This window comes from Hippopotamus amphibius, chromosome 2 (genome assembly GCF_030028045.1).
Source record: "Hippopotamus amphibius kiboko isolate mHipAmp2 chromosome 2, mHipAmp2.hap2, whole genome shotgun sequence".
NCBI classification, from domain to species: Eukaryota; Metazoa; Chordata; class Mammalia; order Artiodactyla; family Hippopotamidae; genus Hippopotamus; species Hippopotamus amphibius.
This window is the reverse complement of record NC_080187.1, coordinates 45,018,027-45,038,393: the sequence shown is the minus strand read 5'-3', so window position 1 is coordinate 45,038,393 and position 20,367 is coordinate 45,018,027. Positions and strand designations below refer to the sequence as shown.

The 20,367-nt window shown below is 41.7% G+C and overlaps 1 protein-coding gene across 1 annotated transcript in view; it reads left to right on the top strand.

Moving 5' to 3' along the window:
• PCSK5 (proprotein convertase subtilisin/kexin type 5) overlaps positions 1-20,367 on the top strand; it is a 453,108-nt gene that overhangs the window by 400,800 nt on the left and 31,941 nt on the right. The window contains exons 26-30 of the mRNA XM_057721743.1: positions 2,740-2,876; positions 3,717-3,917; positions 8,119-8,199; positions 11,417-11,500; positions 12,788-12,983. Coding sequence (XP_057577726.1) covers positions 2,740-2,876; positions 3,717-3,917; positions 8,119-8,199; positions 11,417-11,500; positions 12,788-12,983 — 699 coding nt within the window. The remainder of the gene's footprint in view (positions 1-2,739; positions 2,877-3,716; positions 3,918-8,118; positions 8,200-11,416; positions 11,501-12,787; positions 12,984-20,367) is intronic.

Below are 20,367 nucleotides of genomic sequence, written 5' to 3'. Positions count from 1 at the left end.
GTCAAGGGAAGCCCAACAAGCTGAAACCTACTAAAAGTGATCCGTTACCCTTAGCTTTACTTAACCTTACGGTTTTAAATCAAGTTTTCCAGAATTGCCTAATATTCTCTACATAGACTCTGTCTCTACATCCTCCTGATCGAATGATTTAAATTACTGTTTCATTTAAAAAAGGGAAGGGGGGGTGGGGTAGGTAAGACATCCCCGGACTTGATTACTGTAAGGTAAACCAGGTGACATTCAGTGAGCAGCTGGTCATTTGTCGGCACGTTCGTAGTTGGCATGTGGCCCGCCACACGAACCCCCAGCAGACACGAATGGCAGGAATGAAAGCATTTCGTGGTAAGGTCACATGGTTGGAGGTACACAATGCTCTTCAATGAGCCAAGGAAAGAGGACTTAGATTCAAATGAAGCGATAGTGACCATGCAGAAGCAGGTGAGGAATGCTCCTCTCTGTCTCTGTCACAGCTCTGCATCCCTCCAACTCAGCTCTACACTGGCTGCTTTCTTCATTTTGATGCCAGAACACACCCCTTCGCTGCTTTCTCTGTTAAACTTTGGAGCCATCCTCTCCATTTCACCACTACTTGCTAACGAGCAAATTTCATAAACCCACTTGAGACACGAATACACTGAAAGAACACGCCCTACATCACTAAGGGTAAAACATCAGATATTTGTTTCCAGAAACACATATTTATAACCCTTTAGACTACTTAGTAACTTTGAATACAGCTAATAAAACATTGCACAACAGACGTTGTTAAGGAAGAAATGCAAAGCTTCCCTCTGATATCTTTTTGATGCTGTGAAATTCATCAGAGGGCAAAGGTCAACTTCATTCCACACCCCCTTCAAATGAACCTCAATGGAATCTGAATTACAGTGTTTTACTGTAGAATGAGAATAACAGACGATATATGTAAAACTATATATACATAAAAGCCAAGGCACTTCACTGTTAATAATAACCTGGTTACAGACATCATGATAAGCTACTTGAACTCAACACTGAACTGTTTCAGACCTGGCAGGTGCCACATGGCAAAAGCACATAAGTTGTTCAAACAGATCTTGGGTAAAATCCCAGTCCCACCATTACCTATGTGACTTGGAGCACTTAACCCTGAAGCTCAGTTCCCTTATTTGGAAATTAAAGATAAGTAACAGCTATCACATGGGGATTGTGCGGAGGTTTAAGTGAGCTAACACCTGACACACAATCAGTACTCCAGAAACAAATATCAGTACCCCTCTCCTTCCTCCTAGCCTCCTCCTTGCTGTCCCAATCAGGGGTCCCTGGAGTCCAGAGGGAGGTGGTTAATGACTTGGTTTGGAGGGCACACAACAGACCAAAAGGAAGCTTTCTCCCTTGAAACCCAAATATCTACACCTGTTAAAAACGATGCCTAGAGGACTTCCTAGGTGGCGCAGTGGTAAAGAATCTGTCTGTCAATGCAGGGGACACGGGTTTGAGCCCTGCTCTGGGAAGATTCCACATGCCATGGAGCAACTAAGCCCGTGCACCACAACTATTGAGCCCATGTGCCGCAACTATTGAAGCCCACGCGCCTATGGCCCGTGCTCCACAACAAGAGAAGCCACTACAATGAGGAGCCTGTGCACCACAATGAAGAGTAGCCCCTGCTTGCAGCAACTAGAGAAAGTCCATGTGCAGCAACGAAGACCCAATGCAGCCAATAAATAAATAAAATTAATAATTTATTTAAAAAATAATAATAATAAGTAAATAAGTAAATAAATAAATAAACGATGCCTAGAGACTTCCCTCATGGCCCAGTGGTTAAGATTCCACACTCCCAATGCAGGGAGCCCAGCCCAGGTTCAATCCCTGATCAGGGAACTAGATCCCGCATGCCACAACTAAGAGCCCACATGCCACAACTAAGAGATTCCCATGTGCTGCAACTAAAGATCTCACATGCCACAACTAAAGATCTCACATGTCACAACTGAAGATCCCACATGTCACAACTAAGACCCAGCAGAGTCAAATAAATATTTTTTAAAATGATGCATAATCAGAGGGTGACATAACTTAGGAATTTGGGATTAACACATACACGCTACAAAGACCTACTATGTAGCACAGGGAACTCTACTCAATATCTTGAGTAAGAATCTGAAAGAAAATTTACATATAAATATAACTGAACCACTTTGCTGTACAGTTGAAACTAACACAACATAGTAACCTGACCTCAATTTAAAAAATGATGTGTAATATATATTTAAAATAAATAAGCTACAAGGATATATTGTACCACGCAGGGCATACAGCCAATGTTTTATAACTATAAATGGAATATAACCTTTAAAAATTGTGAATCACTAAGTTGTAAACCTGAAACTTCTATAATATTGTACATCAACTATACCTCAATAAAAAAAATTTTAATGATGAATACTTAAAAGTTGCTAAGAGAAAAGACCTTAAAAGTTCTCATCACAAGAAAAAAATTCTGCAACTATGTATAACAGATGTTAACTAGACTTACTGTGCTGATCATTTTGCAATATATACAAATATTGAATTACGTTGTACACCTGAAACAAATGTAATGTTGTATGTCAATTATACTCAAAATATCAAGGGAAAAAATACTATAACTTCAAAAGAAATGATGTGTAGACACATGTAAGGAGATTAAATTATGGTGGTAAAGAGAAATATGTCAACACAGCTCACAGAAGAAATTTCATCTTCTCCCTTCAGGTTCAAACAGCACTGTTATAAAACCTGTCCTGAGAAGACCTACAGGGAAGAATCTGAATGCAAAGCATGTGATGCCAACTGCGGCAACTGTGACCAGAGTGAATGCTACTGGTGCGAAGAGGGTTTCTTCCTCTCGGGTAAGCCCAGAAATGGCAGTGTACAAAGGGGCCGCAAGGCTCCAGGGCTCCACCCAGAAACGGGAGAGCACCTCTGATCGGTTTTAGAGTCTTCCTGTGCCTCCTATCCAAGCAGGAATTTTACTTTGGTTTGAAAATAAACATTAGCCAGGACTACTACTTTCTGCTTTTGTTACTGAAGCTTAGTTCCTATTTCACTAATTAATCTCAAGTATCTCTAAGCTGATGGAAAGAAGAGTGAATGGAGGGGAGGGAGAGGGGCTGAAGAGAAATGCTCTGGAACTGAAGTCACCTGGAATATTCAGAACATGACTCTTTCTTTGAGACTTCATCCATGTAATATATTCCTCGCACTGTAAAAGTTAAATAAGACCTTTTGTCTTAGACTTTGGTCAATTCGCTGACTTTAATGGAAATAGATGATTAGGAAAGAAATATACTGTGAGCCTTCCAATTGAAGAGAATAGTCCAGGCTTTTGAACGTTTGTGGGAGAGAGAGTGGGACAGACAGCCCACAGTGACCTTCAGGGGTTCCACATGTAGAGATCATTTTATTTGCAGTTTTTCAAGGCCTTGAGGGCATGAAATTCTTTATTCTATGCTCCTAACCCTTTGAGCTGATAGCCAACTTAAATTTTCAGTTGAAAGAAGACTTAAAGTGTTGGATTTATTAAGACACGATTCTTGGTTGAAATAAGCGGATGCCACCACGGTTTCCTTAAAAACTAAAAAACGTTCCTCAGCCTCCCTTCCGCCTGTTTAGAGCTTGGCCCTATGTAGAGCACCAGGCTCAGCCAGCCAGGGTTCCACTTCATGCTTCCTCTCTGTGTTCTCATGTAGGCGGCAGCTGCGTGAGGAACTGTGGCCCTGGCTTCTACGGTGACCCGGAGATGGGAGAATGTGAGCCCTGCCACCGAGGCTGCAAAACCTGCACCGGCCTTGGCCACGACCAGTGTAGCAGCTGCCGTGAAGGGCTGCAGCTGCTGCGTGGGGCCTGTGTGCATCCGGCCCAGGCCCAGGTGGAAGGCAGATTCTGGAATGGTATGTGCCTCCTGAGAGAGATCGCAGGGGTCTAGCTGCCTCTTCTGCCTCTCCCCACCCCCAAACCCTTGCTTTCAGATACCCAAGAGATGAAGGCTGGGAAGTGAAACAAAAGCTTGGAGTCCTGGAGCCTCTGTGATGCTCACTGCGGGAGAGGGTAGGAGGCTGTGACTGGCATTTGGCCAGGAGGGAAAACTCAAAGGGCAACTGACAACTGATCTGGCCACTTGAGTTTCCACCTGGGTGGAATAGACCATAGAGCATGTGAAGAGAGTCAGAGAGAGAAATGACTACTACTTTCTCAAAGATTTCAGAATAGCTTCTATCACGTGCATGTATCTCTTTATTAAAGAGAGATAAAAGAAAACTACCAGTGGGATAGCTTGTCTGGTTAGACAAGGAAGAATGGCTCTAACGCATGGGAACTTCAGCTGAAGTGGCTGATCTTTCTGGCTGCATTATCATTCAAGCTTACCCTTTTAAAAGTTGCCCTCTCTAGTTGCAGATGGGGAAAGTGGGAAGCTTGAGAGGGAGCAGGAGGGAGGAAAAGTGCAGGAGCTTGAAATCTAACAGTAAAGGCCTGCGTGTATTCATTCCCACCTGAGTTTTCAGAATTGGCCTCCAGACCCTGAACCTTTGGTCACAGGCTTCCTGGCAACGTATTACAACCTTGCAGTGACCTCTCCACGTCTGAGGTGGTTAAAAAAACAAAATCCTCCTCCTGCTGGAAAAATATGACTCACATTCTATGCAGAGACGCTCATGAAAACAAGAGATGCTCTCCGTTTTGATTTCAAGGCAAGGATTTGTTTAAAAAGTCATTTCAGTGCAGAAGCAACAGCAGCTGAAAGCAGGTCTGCTAGGGATGAGCCTTCTAAGAGCTGGAGGGAGGGATAGATCTGGGGCAAGAGAAAAGCCTCCTGCTGGGTTTCAGAGGAAGGATGTCCACAGCTGCTGTCTACTACGACAGTGTCGCACAAGTGACTGAAAGGAAGAGCAGCTTGGAGGCCATCACAAACCCAGCAGCCAAAGGCCATGGAGAACATGGGCTGATTTCAGAGACATAGCTGGGAAGAAAATTATTCACTCCAGATCAGGATATCTTCCGTGAATTATAGCTGAACCAAAATGCTGAAAATGAGTTTGTCTGGCATTCAGGCATTTAAGAGGCAGTGCAAGCCAAGAGGAAAATAGTCTGGTGCTGTGTTTCTAGCTCAGAACATCTGTATTTTATCTGGCATCCAGATGATGAAAAGGTCCAGGGAGCCAAGAGTCCGAGCAGACTCGATTCCCCAAATGATTACATGTCCCTTTCCACTGGACTACGCACTTTGCAAACAGAAATGAGGTCTTGACTGCTCCCCACTTTGTTGAAGCATCACACCTACTATCAAAACATCATGTTTTTGAAGAGAGAAAGGAATCAGTCCGCTTGGGGATCTAGTACTAATGAGGGATTCGGGAAGCAGATGAGAATGTTTCCCGTGGCTGGACAAAAGCAATACAGTCAATGACACAGCAACACTTTTCCACATCTATGATCTAGGAAATAAGACATGCAGACTGTGAACAGTGAGAAAAACTGTTCCTTCACTGAGCAAGGTAAGACCATAGCTCAGCTCCCCTAGCATAGTTTAGGCACCACTGAAACGGACAGTAAATGAGAAATGTACTCCACGAGGCCCTGAGCGTATTTGAGCCAATGCCTACATTTTTCTCCTGACTTCTTTTCCTTAAAAAACAAGGTTGAGGTTGTAAAAGGAGAGCAGAGGGTTCCAGAGAACAAGCACTAATTAGCCGCACCTTTAAGATGATGGAAAGCAGACTGCAGTCCATCCTGGGTCAAGTCAGAGGAAGCCCAGACAGATCAGAGAGAATGGAGCTACCTAGGTGGTACCAGCGGGGTGTTGTGTCGTTTTGTTGTTTTAAATGCAGATTCAGATCCCGGTAGGGCAGAGCGGATGGGACAAACTTTACCCCACTTCTTCACCCACACTACTGCCAGTGGAAATAATAAGATCACGCTTGCGTCTAACGACTATGACCACCCCCACTGTCTGTGTCAGTATGTGCTGGGGAAATGCCCTTGAAATAAAAATTCGACTAGAGTCCACTTGGACTCCTCTTTAAATAAAGTGGCTACTCATGATGAGAGTGGCGATGATGACAGGTCAGCACCCTTTGTCAATTACTAACTGAGCAGGAAATGCCTCCTATCTTGGTCCAAGGATGGAGAGTTCCCTACACATCAGACCACAGCTGGCAAATCCTCCAGCCAAGACTAAGTAATCTCCAGAGATTCTTCCTGCCACCAGAAAGTCCCTGCACGAAAGTACAGATTACCCCCCGACTCCTTGTCACGGTCACTAATACATTGTGAAAACTACTTAGTCCAGTGTCCCTGAGTGGCAATAACAGAACCGATGCTAAACAGGCTGCCGATGGCATCAGCAGTGACTCAGGCATCACGCAGGGCCACCATTGGTAGAAATGTGCAGGTGTGGCAGGCCACGGGCTTCGAAAGAAGATGATGGCCCCAGCTGGTTCCCTGATACTATTGTTGGGAATGGAAACAGTTTATTGCTGTTAAATCATCTGGGTTTTCTTCAGTGGGTCCCCCCCCCCCCCACCATAGTGCTGGAAAGTCCTCAGGATAATCCCTGCACATTTCCCTACCCACCTATTCCCCTCATTGATTAAAACCATGCTTGTAGCAGCCTCTAATTACATATGCTGATGGTAGTCTCATCCACAAAGCACAGACATGGTAAATTAAATTTTTATATTTGACCACATCCTGACAGTTTATCACCAGCCTGTCTTTGATGGTAATTCCTATGCTCTGAGAAAGACTGAAATCCCAGAGTCAGTTACAAACACTGGAAGCCACTCATGTGTGAAGAAAAAAATTCTCAATAGTGGGGAGATATGTTGCTTCATAGTAACTGAACTTTAGAGAATGTTAAAGAAACTATGAAAATCTGATTTTTTAGAAGGATGTTGTAGATGTGTACAGTTGCTTCACTTAGTTTACAAATGAGGACATGATTTTTATTTAATTAACCAATCACAACTCAGAGTGCAGAAAATACATGTTTCTGGGTAGCTAAGTACACTTTTGGCCTCGTGATATGAAGGAGCCACATGTATCTGTTTACACTGATTATTAAACATCCAGGAATTTTATGAGTGGATCATTAAACCACTGGCAACTTGAAATCAGCTGTGGCAGGAATATTGACACCACAGGAATTAGCTAACATGACAAATCAATTTTTTGCTGTTGCTTTGTTTTCCAAAGAGCCATTTCACCAGTACATCACTGCTTTGACCTCTACCAAACTATTTTAAATCCAAATTAATTACTAGAACATCTCTCTAGTGAAGGTAGGCTTTAGAATTCGGCATACGTGAATTTAAATCCTGGCTCTGTTCTTTACTAGCTCCATTACTCATCCTCTCCGAGCCTCAGTTTCCTCCCCTGTAAAATGAGAACATGAAACTGCCTCATACAAGGTCATTTTGAGAATGAAATGAAAGAACACATACAAAGCCCCCAGCACATAATATGATGCAATAAAAGTTAATCTATTCTGTAACCCTTTAACCTAATCCAGTTTTAACCCATGAAACAGTTCACTTTCAAACTGCCTTCTTGAGTTCATGAAAGAAAGCAATTTGGGTGCCTAGAGAGTAATACAGGTCTGGGAAAAACAGTCCCAGAAAGAAGGGCAAATGATGGTCAGTTGGGAGGCCTAATAGCCAAGTTGAATCCTGACTTAACCAAGAATGTGTACAAAGATGTTGATAGCAGTTTTTATTTATAGTAACAACAAAAAAAGAGAGAGGAATCTAAAAATGTCACCAGAGAAAAAAATTAAGTGAATTATGGTTCATGCAAATACATAAACCATTAAAAATAATGTTTACAAAGATTTTTATGGCAAGAGAAAATGCCTATAAGATACAAAATATTAAATGAAAAATGTAGGGTCTGTATTTACATGCAGAAGATGTAAATGATTACATGTATATATACACATATGTAATTATACACATGTATTCAGTATAAAGATGGGAAATCTATATGCCAAAGTATACACAGCAGACATTTCTGGGTGGTGAGATTATGGGCAAACTTTATCTTGTTATTTATTCTTTTAGCATTAAAAAAAAACATTTATTTTTTTTAATAAAAAAGAACCCGTGCCCACGGCAAGCCCATCTTCGATGAAGAGCCTGCTGCAGGAACGACAAAAGTGGAAGTTTCAAATCAAAAGAGGTAACAGGGAAATAGGGAGAAGACGATCAAACATATCAGGAGAGGCTCTGTGATGTAGAAACCAGTCCAAGAAGCCGGGAGGTGAGGAGCAAGCAGGGATGCAGAAGTCATGAGAGAACAGAGAGAGGAGGGGACCACAACATAAAACATAAGCAGGTGCCCAAAGGGAAAGACTGGGAGGAATTTCAGCAGTGGAGACCTCTAGAACATACAAGGACATCCCTGAGGCACTAAGTGGTTATGCCTGGGAAAGGCTATCAAGAAATGCCTCTGTTCTTGCAGATCTTTAAGAGAAGCATCTTTTGCCTTCCTTGTCACTACAGCCTTGCATGAAATAGTAAAGACTGGAAAAAACTAAACGGCTACCAATAAGAGTAGGAAAATGAAGCCTGACAAATCCACATAAAGGAATACCATGGAGCCGTCAAAAAGAATGAGGAGGTTCTTTATGTCCTAGTGAAGAATGGTCTCCAAAATACTGAATTACAAAAAAAAAAAAAGGCAACATGATAAACATTGTGAATAGATAAAGTTTGGTAAAAAGGGTGGAAGGGGATGGGGAGAGAGACTTCACAGTATATACCTTTTCCACATTTTGAGCCATGTGAGTATTGCTTATTTAATTTTTAAAAAATCTAAATAAGAAGAACCTCTGTTTTATACGGTTGAGTTATAGTCACTTTTGAAGGATGGACACTACATTTTCTTGGTCAAGATGATTTTGGGGGATCGGGGGAGGTCCTGTCAGTCTAGAATTTCTGGAGAGGAAAAACGAGAAACTATGATCAAGGTCAATTTTACTTGTTGAGATTAAGTCACTATTCATTTATGATAAAAGAGCTCTGGCTGGAGATTTAACCATTTCCCAAGCCTGATTGCTAACTGCGTGTGCAGAGTACCCTCTAGTGGAGACATGAGGACATTACAGAATTTTATACCAAGTGTGTTGGAGTAAAATATCAAATTGCCAGAATGTGAGATACATGTGTAATTATAAATGCATGTGTAAATATATACATTATTTGTATAATAATATATACATTTTATATGTGTAAATATAGATATACATTATACATAAATATATATGTGTAAATATATATACATTATACACAAATATATACATTATCTATATGTGTAAATATATACATTATTTTTTTAATATGAGAAATTAAATGAAGATGTCTATCTTTTAAAATATAACACTTTACCATAAAATGGTAAAATGAAAACAAAATCAACCCATGGCCTGGACATATATTAAAGATTTTCAAGGTGCTCAATATTTGATGAATATTATTTTGTTATTATTCTTTGAATAACTGCTCTTAGCAAGTAAGCATCTTCTTTCCCAGATTGAGATATAAGTGACATATAACACTGTGTAAGTTTACCATTTATAATATGATGATTTGCTATATGTGTGTACTGCAAAGTGATCACCACAATAAGGTTAGTTAACATACCCATCACCTCCACGCAAACCACGTTTGTGAAAATCCCAGAACTAGCTTTGCTCTGCACTGAACTCTTAACAGATCCCCCAGGGAGAGTACATCAGCCAGTCAGTCTACTGGAAAACCAGTGCAAAATCTTCTCTCCAAACTAGGAAAAAAACCTGCCACTCAGCATGGCAGGATGGACAATCATTTATATCCATAGATCTATATCTATCTATCTGCCTACCTACCTACCTAATTTTCTCTGCAGCAAGGCTCAGCAGTTTATTAACTGTGAGCGCCATCAGAGAAACAAGCAATGCCTCCTGGTGCCACTGCAAGTATGGAATGGAGGAAAGAGAACAGGAAGTAAAACAAAAGCCTGAGAAGTGGAATGGAATGGTACAAATAAGGAAATAGGGAGAGAGGAGAAAGGAAGCAGAAAGAACCAGCATTTACTGAGCCACTATGTGCACACTTTACACGTTATCTCACTCCAGCTTCACAAGAGTCCTATAAGGGAAGAATCATTTGCTCTCATTTTAGAGGTGTGGAAGAGAAGTCTGAGAGTGTAATTACTGTATCCATGGTTACCCCACCCTGAAGCAGCACAGCTGGGATCTGAAGACAGGTGTGAGTAGAGAGCCTACTCTGCTAGACTGACTCTTGAGAAAAGAAAGAATGAAATGAAATGCAAGAGAAGAAGGAGGAAAGGAGGGAGAGAGCAGAAGGAAGGGAGGAAGGGAAGGAGGGAGGGGAGGGGAAAGGGGGAGGAGAAGGGAGGGGAGGGAATGGAGGGGGGAGGGAATGGAGGGAGGGAGGACGGGAGGGAGGGAGGGGAATGGTAATATGCCAACAATAACAACTGACTGAATTTCAGGGTCATTCATATGACACATTCTGAGCTAGAAATTCTTTTTCTAATTTTCCCTTGGGCGAGTCATGCTGATTCCCAAGGAATTACTGAAATTTAGTCAAGATCTCTATGTGTATTGAGTGAGTGACGTCACTGAGGCTGTTACGTTTGTCTGTGAAACTTCCCCATGGAGTTGCTGACGTCCTGGAAAAGCCTGCCCAGCAAATGGTCATGGGGGAAGAGACAGGAAACAGCTTGAATGTTTCCCAGCCTGATGGTGTATTAACCTGGGATGGACTGCCTACCATCTGACCAGCCAGAAAACTCTCACGTGGCTCTGTTATATTGACGTTTAATGATGATTTGGGACAAATTTAAGAGAAGATCAGCTTGGGCTGCATCCCACAGTGGCTGCTCGGAAGAACACAGAGACCCAAGCATTGACCAATTATGAAATCTGGTTCCAAACTGGGGAAAAAAGGCACAATGAATTCTCAGTTACCATCTTGGCATTAAGAAAGGTGGTCATCTAAGAATCTTGGGGAAAGGAGTGATTACCTTTGACTCACAAACATGCATGCATACACACAACCACCCACTTACTCCCACACATTTTTAACATATGAAAGAAGTAACATTTGTTAGTTCAAATATCCCCTTGTTGTTTAAGGCTATCCTATTCCTGGAAGTTTGCAAAGAAAGTCTTGATAATCAATTGTCAATGAAGAAGTAAGAAAAATAGAATAAGTGAAGTCCACATGGTAGGCAATGCTGGTGCGAAGATTTAGCTGATGTCAAATTGAAGGGATTATATGAAAATTTGGGGTGAAAAGACAAATGAGATTACCCTTGAGATCTTTCCCAACACTGTAGTACTATGAGCCTTTCCAAAAGAGACGGACTTCTTGTTTCTTTTCCTACACAGACCTATTGAGAAGATACCAGCCTTGTCATTCTTCTTGTAAAACCTGCCATGAATCTGCAACCCTTTGTACTTCATGTCCAAAAGGTGAGTGAGGCATGTGACAGGAGGAAGCAGTGGCCAAGCCAGTCTGTTGTAACTCATGTATATCAGTATCTCTATGAAAGGGGTTTGTAGGACTTGATCTAGTCTCATCACACATTCCTATCACAGCGGCTGCTCGGGAGAAACACAGGGACCCAAATACTGACTTATAACAACAACTAGCTTTCAGGGGACCAAAACAAAAAAGAAATGTTTCTTATCCAAAAGCACAATGAAGTTGACAATTGATTTGGCCAGGGAGTTCGTTAGGATCTCTGGGCACCTGACATTTCCAGAGGTTCCATTGTTTTGTTTTGTTTTTTTATTTATTATTTTTTGGGGGGTACACCAAGTTCAATCATCTGTTCCATTGTTCTTTTAAAGTGTATTAGCCGAAACAAGAGACCGTAAGGTAAAGAATCTAGGTGGGGATAAAGAATCTACCTGGTATTTTTATTCATTTCTGGTACTGAATTTAGGGGAGCAACAACACAACAGCTCAACAAATTACCTGCTTCATCATCTGTAAAACCACATCATAAATAACTTCCTTGAATTAGGGGGAAAGTTTATTAATATGGTACATTAAGAATTAAGAATGTTACACTCCCATTAAAGTGATCATTATGTTGGAATATGCATGTTAATAGTGAGATAAGATGCAAAAACAACAGAACTTAAAATGACAGGCATGCCATGATTCTACTCCTACAATATATAAAAGTCTACAGACAAAAATTGATGGAATTTCCTTGGAATTTTGAAGTGCAGGGTGATTTTTAATTTGTTTTCTTTAATAATGATGTTATCTGATTTTTTTTCAATTAAAACTAAATAGACAGACTGTCCATTAGAGGTGGAGCTGGGTGGAAGAGTTGCTACCATGTTAGTGTCCTAACAGGATAGGCTTTGGGAAGCAGAAGAATAGACTCCATTAAGCTGTGCATGTGTAACTGCCTCACACCAGAAAGACACACCAAGGTCTTAACTGTCGAATCACCTGGGCAAAGGGAAGCCCCATGGTGACCTGCAGCAACATCAGTAGGAAAGTCAAAGAAATAAGCCAAGAGCCTCCTGTTGTCCATTTCCTTTCTAGAGCCTTAATTCATCTTGGAAGACTTAGCATCACTAATAGATATTTTGGTAATCCTGAAATAATTGTTCCCAATACTCGGTTCTTTGGAGCAGTTAAAAAAGCTGTTGGGAGCATCAGTTCTCTGTATGAATGAGTGTACTGTTAGATCAGACACATGATGACCATCTGACCTGCCTTCTTCCCTGGGTTTCTAGGCACATATCTGTTGGCTCAGACCTGCATCCCATCCTGTCCCCAAGGCACGTGGCCCTCAGTGAGGAGCGGCAGCTGTGAGAACTGTACAGAGGACTGTGCCTCTTGCTCCGGAGCCAATCTTTGCAATAAGTGCCGAACGCACCCAGACCACCCCCTCTTCCTCTACCAAGGCAGGTGCTCCACCAGGTGCCCTGAGTAAGTTTTCCTCTTCCTTTCACTTGTTGCTTGTGTTCATTTTTCTGCAGTATTTTAGGGGCAATTCCTTCCTATTCATCAAAGACCTCTTCTCTTCCCTGGTTAGAGCGCCTACGTCCACCTCCCTTCCTGACTGTCTGACATCACTGTCGGCCACAGCAGCCAAAGCTTATGTAAGGCCAGATGCACGCTTCTCCCTTGTGACCATGAGATATATCAATTTTTTTTTTTTTACTGTTGTGAAAATATGTTCTTTTCTTACTTTATATTTATGATCAAATAGTCAGGGGTTTCTTTCCACCACAAAAGTGAGCCTGTGATAGGCTGTGGAACACACGAACGTCTTCTACATGTTGAAAGTGAGGTATAAATCACAGATAATAAATAAAGAGTAATACCTGCTTAGTTATTTATTGATTCCTCATGGCTTCCTCAGTCCCCTGGTTTACAGTTCCTGTACTCTTCCTATCAATGGTCCTGTCTCCAGGATTTACCTAAATGGGAAGTGGGAATAGCAAATGCAAAAGTCCATCAGGAAAATTTCAGTGACAAGCAGCAGAAATGTCAAAGAGCATGACGGAAAATATGGGCTTTATTAATGCACAGAATAAAAAGTTTGGAAATCTAGTATTGGTTATTTTGGAGGCCAACGCTTCATTAGAAGTCCACAATCTTCCCATCTTGCTCTTGTACCTTCCTTAGCTTGTCCTCCCCTGAACTCGTGCTGTCTGCCCACCCGCAGCATCACCACCCCATGCTGCAACACCCAGAGACAGAAAAGGGTGCCTTTCTCCTTGTTTATCTCCTTTTAAGAGGAAAGAAAACTTCCTCAGACTTCCCTTCACACCTCATCAGCCAGAATGCATCACTCACACCTTCCTAAACTGATCTCTGGCGAGGGGAATGGAAATGTAAGGATTGATGTAGGCTGAACAAGATTCGCCCCTGAACACCCACAAAAATCACGACACAGCCAGGAAGAGTGGAGAGAGGGAGACAAGAAGTGAGTCTGGGGAAGCAGCCAACAACATCTAAAGGAAATTTCATTTCAAAGAAGTGCATGATAAAAACGCCACCTATTTTCTAATGACCTGTTTGATCCTGTAAGGCGAGGGTCCCCAACCCCTGGGATCTAATGCCTGATGATCTGAGGTGGAGCTGACGTAATAATAATAGAAATAAAGTGCACAATAAATGTAATGTTCTTGAATCATCCTGAAACCATCCCCCACCATCCCCGGTCCTTGGAAAAATTGTCTTCCAAGAAATCAGTCCCTGGTGCCAAAAAGGTTGGGGACCACTGCTGTAGAGTACAAATACAGGTCATGGTACTGACCCTCAAGAAGCACCCAATCTAGTGTAGAAGCCAAATGTATCCAATTCAATTCTACGGATATATATTTAGCACCTATTGGGTGTAAGAATTGATATTGGAAGCTAGGTTAGACCAAATGAAGGAAGTCTGAGCTTTTAACAGACTTACAATTCAGTAGGGAAGTTTCATATCAATCAATATTATACTCCTCAGGTCCTTAATACACAAAGGGCTAAGAGATTCCAAGGGAAAAGAAACCATTTAAAAACAGCTACTTACTGAGAGCTCGCAATAACTAGACACTGCGCTAAGGACTTCCAATACGCCATCCTATTAATCCTCACAAAAATCTTCTTATCCAGATACAGCTGACCCTTGAACAATACAGGTTTGAGCTGTGTGGTTCCACTTAACACACAGATGTTTTCCCCAATAAATACAGTACTACAATCCATGGTTGGTCAAATCCACAGATGCAGAATCGTGGCTATAAAGGGCCTACTATGAGACTTGAGCATCCATGGATTTTGGTATTCAGGTCTGGTCCTGGAATCAATCTCCTGCAGATACTGAGGGACACTGTACCATTATTTCTCCCCATTTTATGGATGAGGAAAGGGGTAGCGGGCCCAACATCACACTGCTGATGTATGCCATGGCCAGGAGTTCAACCCAAATCTCTCCAGCACTGAGGTCCATGTGCTTAACCATTGCACAATGCCAACTTCTCACCCAAATGGGGTTGCTTTTTCCTTTCTTTATAACAGCTTCATTGAGATATAATTCACATACCACACCATTCACCCACTTAAGTGCACAATTCACTGGTTTTTAGTCAGAGTTGTGCAACCATCACCACAATTGATTTTATTTTATTTTTTTATTTATTACTTTTTGGGGGGTACACCAAGTTCAATCATCTGTTTTTATACACATATCCCCATACCACAATTGATTTTAAAATGTTTCCATCACCCCCAAAAGAAAACTCTGTACCCTTTTAGCAGTTACTCCCAATTTCATGCATCCCTAAGCAACCGCTAATTTACTTTGTCTCTATAGATTTGCCTATTCTTGAACATTTTGTATAAATAATACAGAAAGTGACCTTCTGTGACTGACTTCTTTTATTTAGCACAATATTTTAAAGGGTCCTCCCCAGTTGGGAATTTGGGAAGAGGCTTAATGGTGAAAGGGTCAGGGGAAGAGAACCCAGCAGGAAAAAGGGAGAATGAGGGAAGAATGAGTCAGGAAACACCCAGCTCTTCTTCCCCAACCTCAGCAAAGTTAACAAAGACATTATACAACAAAGGTGAAGGTCAGAAATCTATTTACTAAGGTCAGGCATGGCTTCCTCCTTAACCTCTGTCATGGTGGGACACGACTGGTTATTACTGTCACCTGACTTATTCAATCATCACCACCCTTTTCCATCTATCTCTTGGATTCTTCAAATGTTCTAGGAACTGACAATGCATTAAAGTGAGGCAGAAAGAGATGCATTTTGCTTTCATCCAATTAGTTGACCATCCCACACTTTTTCCCTCCAGATCTGGCTTGAGCCACACTTATGACGCGATGGGACACTACGCAGGTACATGGCAGCCAAGAAAAAAAAATTTTTTTTTTTTTTTGAGCAGTGGGGAAGCTACTAACATGACCTGAAAATCCTTCAGACTATGGAATCACAAACGTGTGCCCTCCTGTCTTGAGTAGGGTGGTCTGATTACCACAGGGTTCCTGATCTTTATGTATACAAAAAAACCAGGGAGATAAAGTCTGAGGAACATGTGATACCCAGCTTGGTTTGGCAGCTTTGTTTCTCTTTCTGTGAAATTGCCCATGTGGGTGAGATCCATCTAAAATAGCAAAAAGATTTATAACAGAAATAAAACCTGCAATGAAATGGCATCCAGGTATTCAGAATTATTTATAAACTGGCATTAGTGGCCATTGCTTTTCCAAATATGGTGTATGTTCATGAAAAAAAAAAAGTGTAAGTGGTAACATACATCATTACAATGATTGCTTAAAAGGTAATGCAAAACAAAGTGTGCTCAAATTCACCACATATGAACAGATTTGAAGCTCTGGTAGAAGAAAAAACGATCTTCCTTTAAGCACAGGCTGTCACTGTCTTAGGTGTCTTAGATAAAGCTAGAGAACCACACAACTTTTGCATTACTCATATTTACCTGGACCGGAAGACTTCGATATACAGTACTTTGAATTTAACAATTCAATACATGTGGCCATTCTTTTTTCAAGAAAGTATTTGTCTTCTTAAATAAAAATAACAGTGAAATAAAACATTAACAAAAGAGTCTTGTAACTGCAGGGAGAAGACAGGAAGACTAACTACTGTCCAGATTTATGTGGGGAAGGCTGCTTTCAGCAAAGTCGCTCTCTGAAAAACACTTTCTCATGTTGCCTTCTCACTGCCTCCCACCCGACAAGCTTCTGAGATTCCCCCAGTTTTGACTTAGTAGTCATCTTCAAAAGTTTTTTTCCTTTTTTGTGTGAATCCATTCCTTTCATTTCAGCCTCTCATCTGACATCCGCTGACTCCCTTATGAGAAGAATCTGAAAAAGATTTCTTCATGCTGCATCTCTTCAAATTCTGTACTAGAATTGCTCACCTCAGTGCCCAGAAACTATTCTGCCCAGAGCCTGGCCAGGCCTAGCATTGAAAATTCCCCAGAGGCCAGGTGATCTCATGTAGGTCAAAGCCCCCAACCACTAAACCCAGGTTGGTCCTTCCTGCGTGGCCAAGCCTCATCCTAAGACTACAGAGTATGACTGGTCCCACCCTGAGTCATTTTGTTAACGTACACTCTCAGGTAGTCAGAGGCGCATACAACATTCCCACCACTTGGTAAACTCCAAGAATTTAGAAGTTAGCTAGGGAGAAAGGCTGGACCGCTCTTTGGAGGAGGACAAATTTCTTGCTACACACAAAGAAACAATGAATTCACCAAATTCTCATTCGGGTAGATGTGATATGTTTAAGAATGCACTAAATTTCCTTAATTTCAAATTTCTCAAATTCAATCAAACTCTTGATGGGCATACATGTCTATCCACTGTCTTGTTAAATTTGATTTTAAGAGATTGACTTGGTTGGACAAAGTAGTACCATCTTTGTTCTTCAAGTTTTCTCCATCACGGTCCAAAAAAACTAAGGATACGAATTAGTAAGGAAGTCTGGTCTTAGCTTTCATCTAGTTACTATTTAGTTACCCCTCTTCTCCAATTTTTCTACTTTAAAAATACATTAGAAATGTGACTTTTGTTCACCCCATCATATTCCTTCCTGACACATTCAGTACACTTTTGTTTACTGAATAAGTATAAGAAATTAATGACTGAAAAAATGAATAAATGGAAGTGAATGAGACAATTAATTAAAACATCAAATAAAGATGCTATATTAGAAGCATCTCTTATTGGCTTTAGGAGTCAAAGAGGACTCTAGTAGATTGAGTTACTTGCTGCAATTCTTCACCCTTCCTTGTATCTATGCCCTCTGCCAATAACTGCAGCAACTCCCATGAGAAGCGTAATGGACTTCCCTAACCCTTGACTTTGATCTGGGTAATCTGATTGGCTTTAGCCAATGGAATGTTAGCAGAAGAGAAGCAGAGGCTTAAAATGTGTTTGCCTGTGTTGTTGACCTGATGAACAGACTGTCAGGTATTTCTCCAGCAATGATTGGTTTATTGGGAATCAGCAGAGAATTGCAACTTAAGGTCTGCAAACATGGTGAGCCATGTGCAAGTTCCTAAACAGCAAAGGAAGGAGAACATTTTTATAGAGAGGAAAGGGAAGTTGCGAGGGCTTAGTGAACAGAGAGTCTGTAGCTTTTCATTGGCTGAGTCTTTGCCAGGAAAGAAAAGGAGACTTTCTTCTTCCCATTGGGCTTTGCTAGTGTCACAGGATGTGAGAACTTCCCTTCTGGTCTCCCAACTCTACTGAATTGAGGCTTCTGCTTACATTTTTTACATTTCCCACTTTTGAGCAAGACTGCAGATCAAGAGTCAGGTTTTCTAGTTTTAGCAGCTTTCTGTCCCCCAACATCAGGAAGGACTTCCCTGGGTGTAGTGTCTCATGTCAGAGGGAAAGTGCACAGACTGGAAATCTATTAAGGTTGCATTCAAGTAACAAGGAAGGGCAGGAGGGAGAACTCTCTGGCGTTTTTATCTAAAGTACATATGTTATAAAGATTACAGACATTGGACTTCACTTGAAGATGTCATCATCAAAGGTTTGCCAACAACTTCCAGCAGGTCTAGTCCAGATATCATGGGAAGCTGTCTTATATCATCTGCTTCAGTTCTGGGAAATCTTTACTTTCAGGTCACCAGATGATGTGCAGGTCCAGTTAGGGTTCAGTGTTTTCTTTAGGTACATCACATGAATCCAAGAGTCTGTTCCTTGGAGTGTGGTAGCACAGGGATTGGTTAGCAGTATCTAATAGGGACCTTTCCAGCAAGGTTAAAGAGAGTTCTTCTGGAAGTATCTTTTCTTTCTTTTTTAAAGATTTATTTTATTATTTATTTATTTTATTTTATTTATTTATTGGCTCCATTGGGGCTGCACTGGGTCTTCATTGCTGCGCACGGGCTTTCTCGAGTTGTGGTGAGTAGGGGCTACTCTTTGTTGTGGTACGCAGGCTTCTTATTGCAGTGGCCTTTCTTATTGTGGAGCACAGGCCCTAGGTGCGCGGGCTACAGTAGTTGCGGCGTGTGGGCTCAGTAGTTGTGGCCCACAGGCTTAGCTGCTCCTCAGCATGTGGGATATTCCCAGACCAGGGATCAAACTCATGTCCCCTGCATTGGCAGGCAGATTCTTAACCACTGTGCCACCAGGGAAGTCCTGGAGGTATCTTTTCTAAGAGGTGAAATCTCCAGGTTGCAAGTTATGATGCTTAAGGTCTCCATCTCCCATGGCACACTGCAAAAAGACTGCTCTACTAAAGCATGGTTATCTTTGGGACTTCCCCGGTGGTACAGTGGTTAAGAATCCATCTGCCAATGCGGGGGACATGGGTTTGATCCCTGGTCCGGAAAGATCCCACATGCTGAGGAGCAGCGAAGCCCATGCATCACAACTACCAAACCTGCACTCTAGAGCCTGCAAGTCACAACTACTGAGCCCGCATGCTACAACCAGTGAAGCCCACGCACCTAGGGCCTGTGCTCTGCAACAAGAGAAGCCACCACAATGAGAAGCCTTTGCATTGCAACTAAGAGTAGCCCCCATTCGCCACAACTACAGAAAGCCTGTGTGCAACAATGAAGACCCAACACAGCCCCCACGCCCCCCAAAAAAGCATGGTTATCTTTAAAAGAAGTAATTAGGGCTTTGCAATATTCAGTTGTGGGTCAAAAGAAGCAGCAGCCACATGCATTGGGCATTCTGTGACTATCTTAAAGGATCAGAGTTTATAAGTTCCAAAAGGGATGGATCTGAGATTTAGAAGGAAAAATGGCAATGCTTTTGGCCAAGCTATTTAGGGAGCCTCTACAAATTTTGCCAACTGAGTCTTAATAATGCAATTACTGCATCTGACTAAATCAGAGGATTGAGGGTAGTAAGCACAGCAAAAGTGTTGTGAAACTGGCCATACAGGGCAGACTTGTCTAAGTACCTGGCCAAAAAAATCGTTTCCACAATCACAATGAAGTTCAAGAGGCGTTCCAAGTAGGGATAATCTTTTCCAAAGGGATTTTAGCCACAGAAAAGGCAGTAGACTGTCTTCAAGGAAAGCTTCAGTCCAGTGTGAAAACATACACAGCATGACTAAAACATATTTACCTCCATTAGACAGAGGAAGTTTTATATAATCCATTTGCCAGAACTCAGGTGGTCCATTAGGCAGTTTAAAATGTCAGGGAACAGTATGAAGAGGCTTCCCTGGGTTGTATTCTGGACAAGCGGGACAAGTGAGGTAGGCACCTTTGGGATCTTATTAATGTTTCCCCAGCAATACTGATTCATGAAGCCTCTCATTTTGTCACAGACTGAAGGTTTAATGCATGTACAGTGGGGGGAATGGGGAATTTCAGA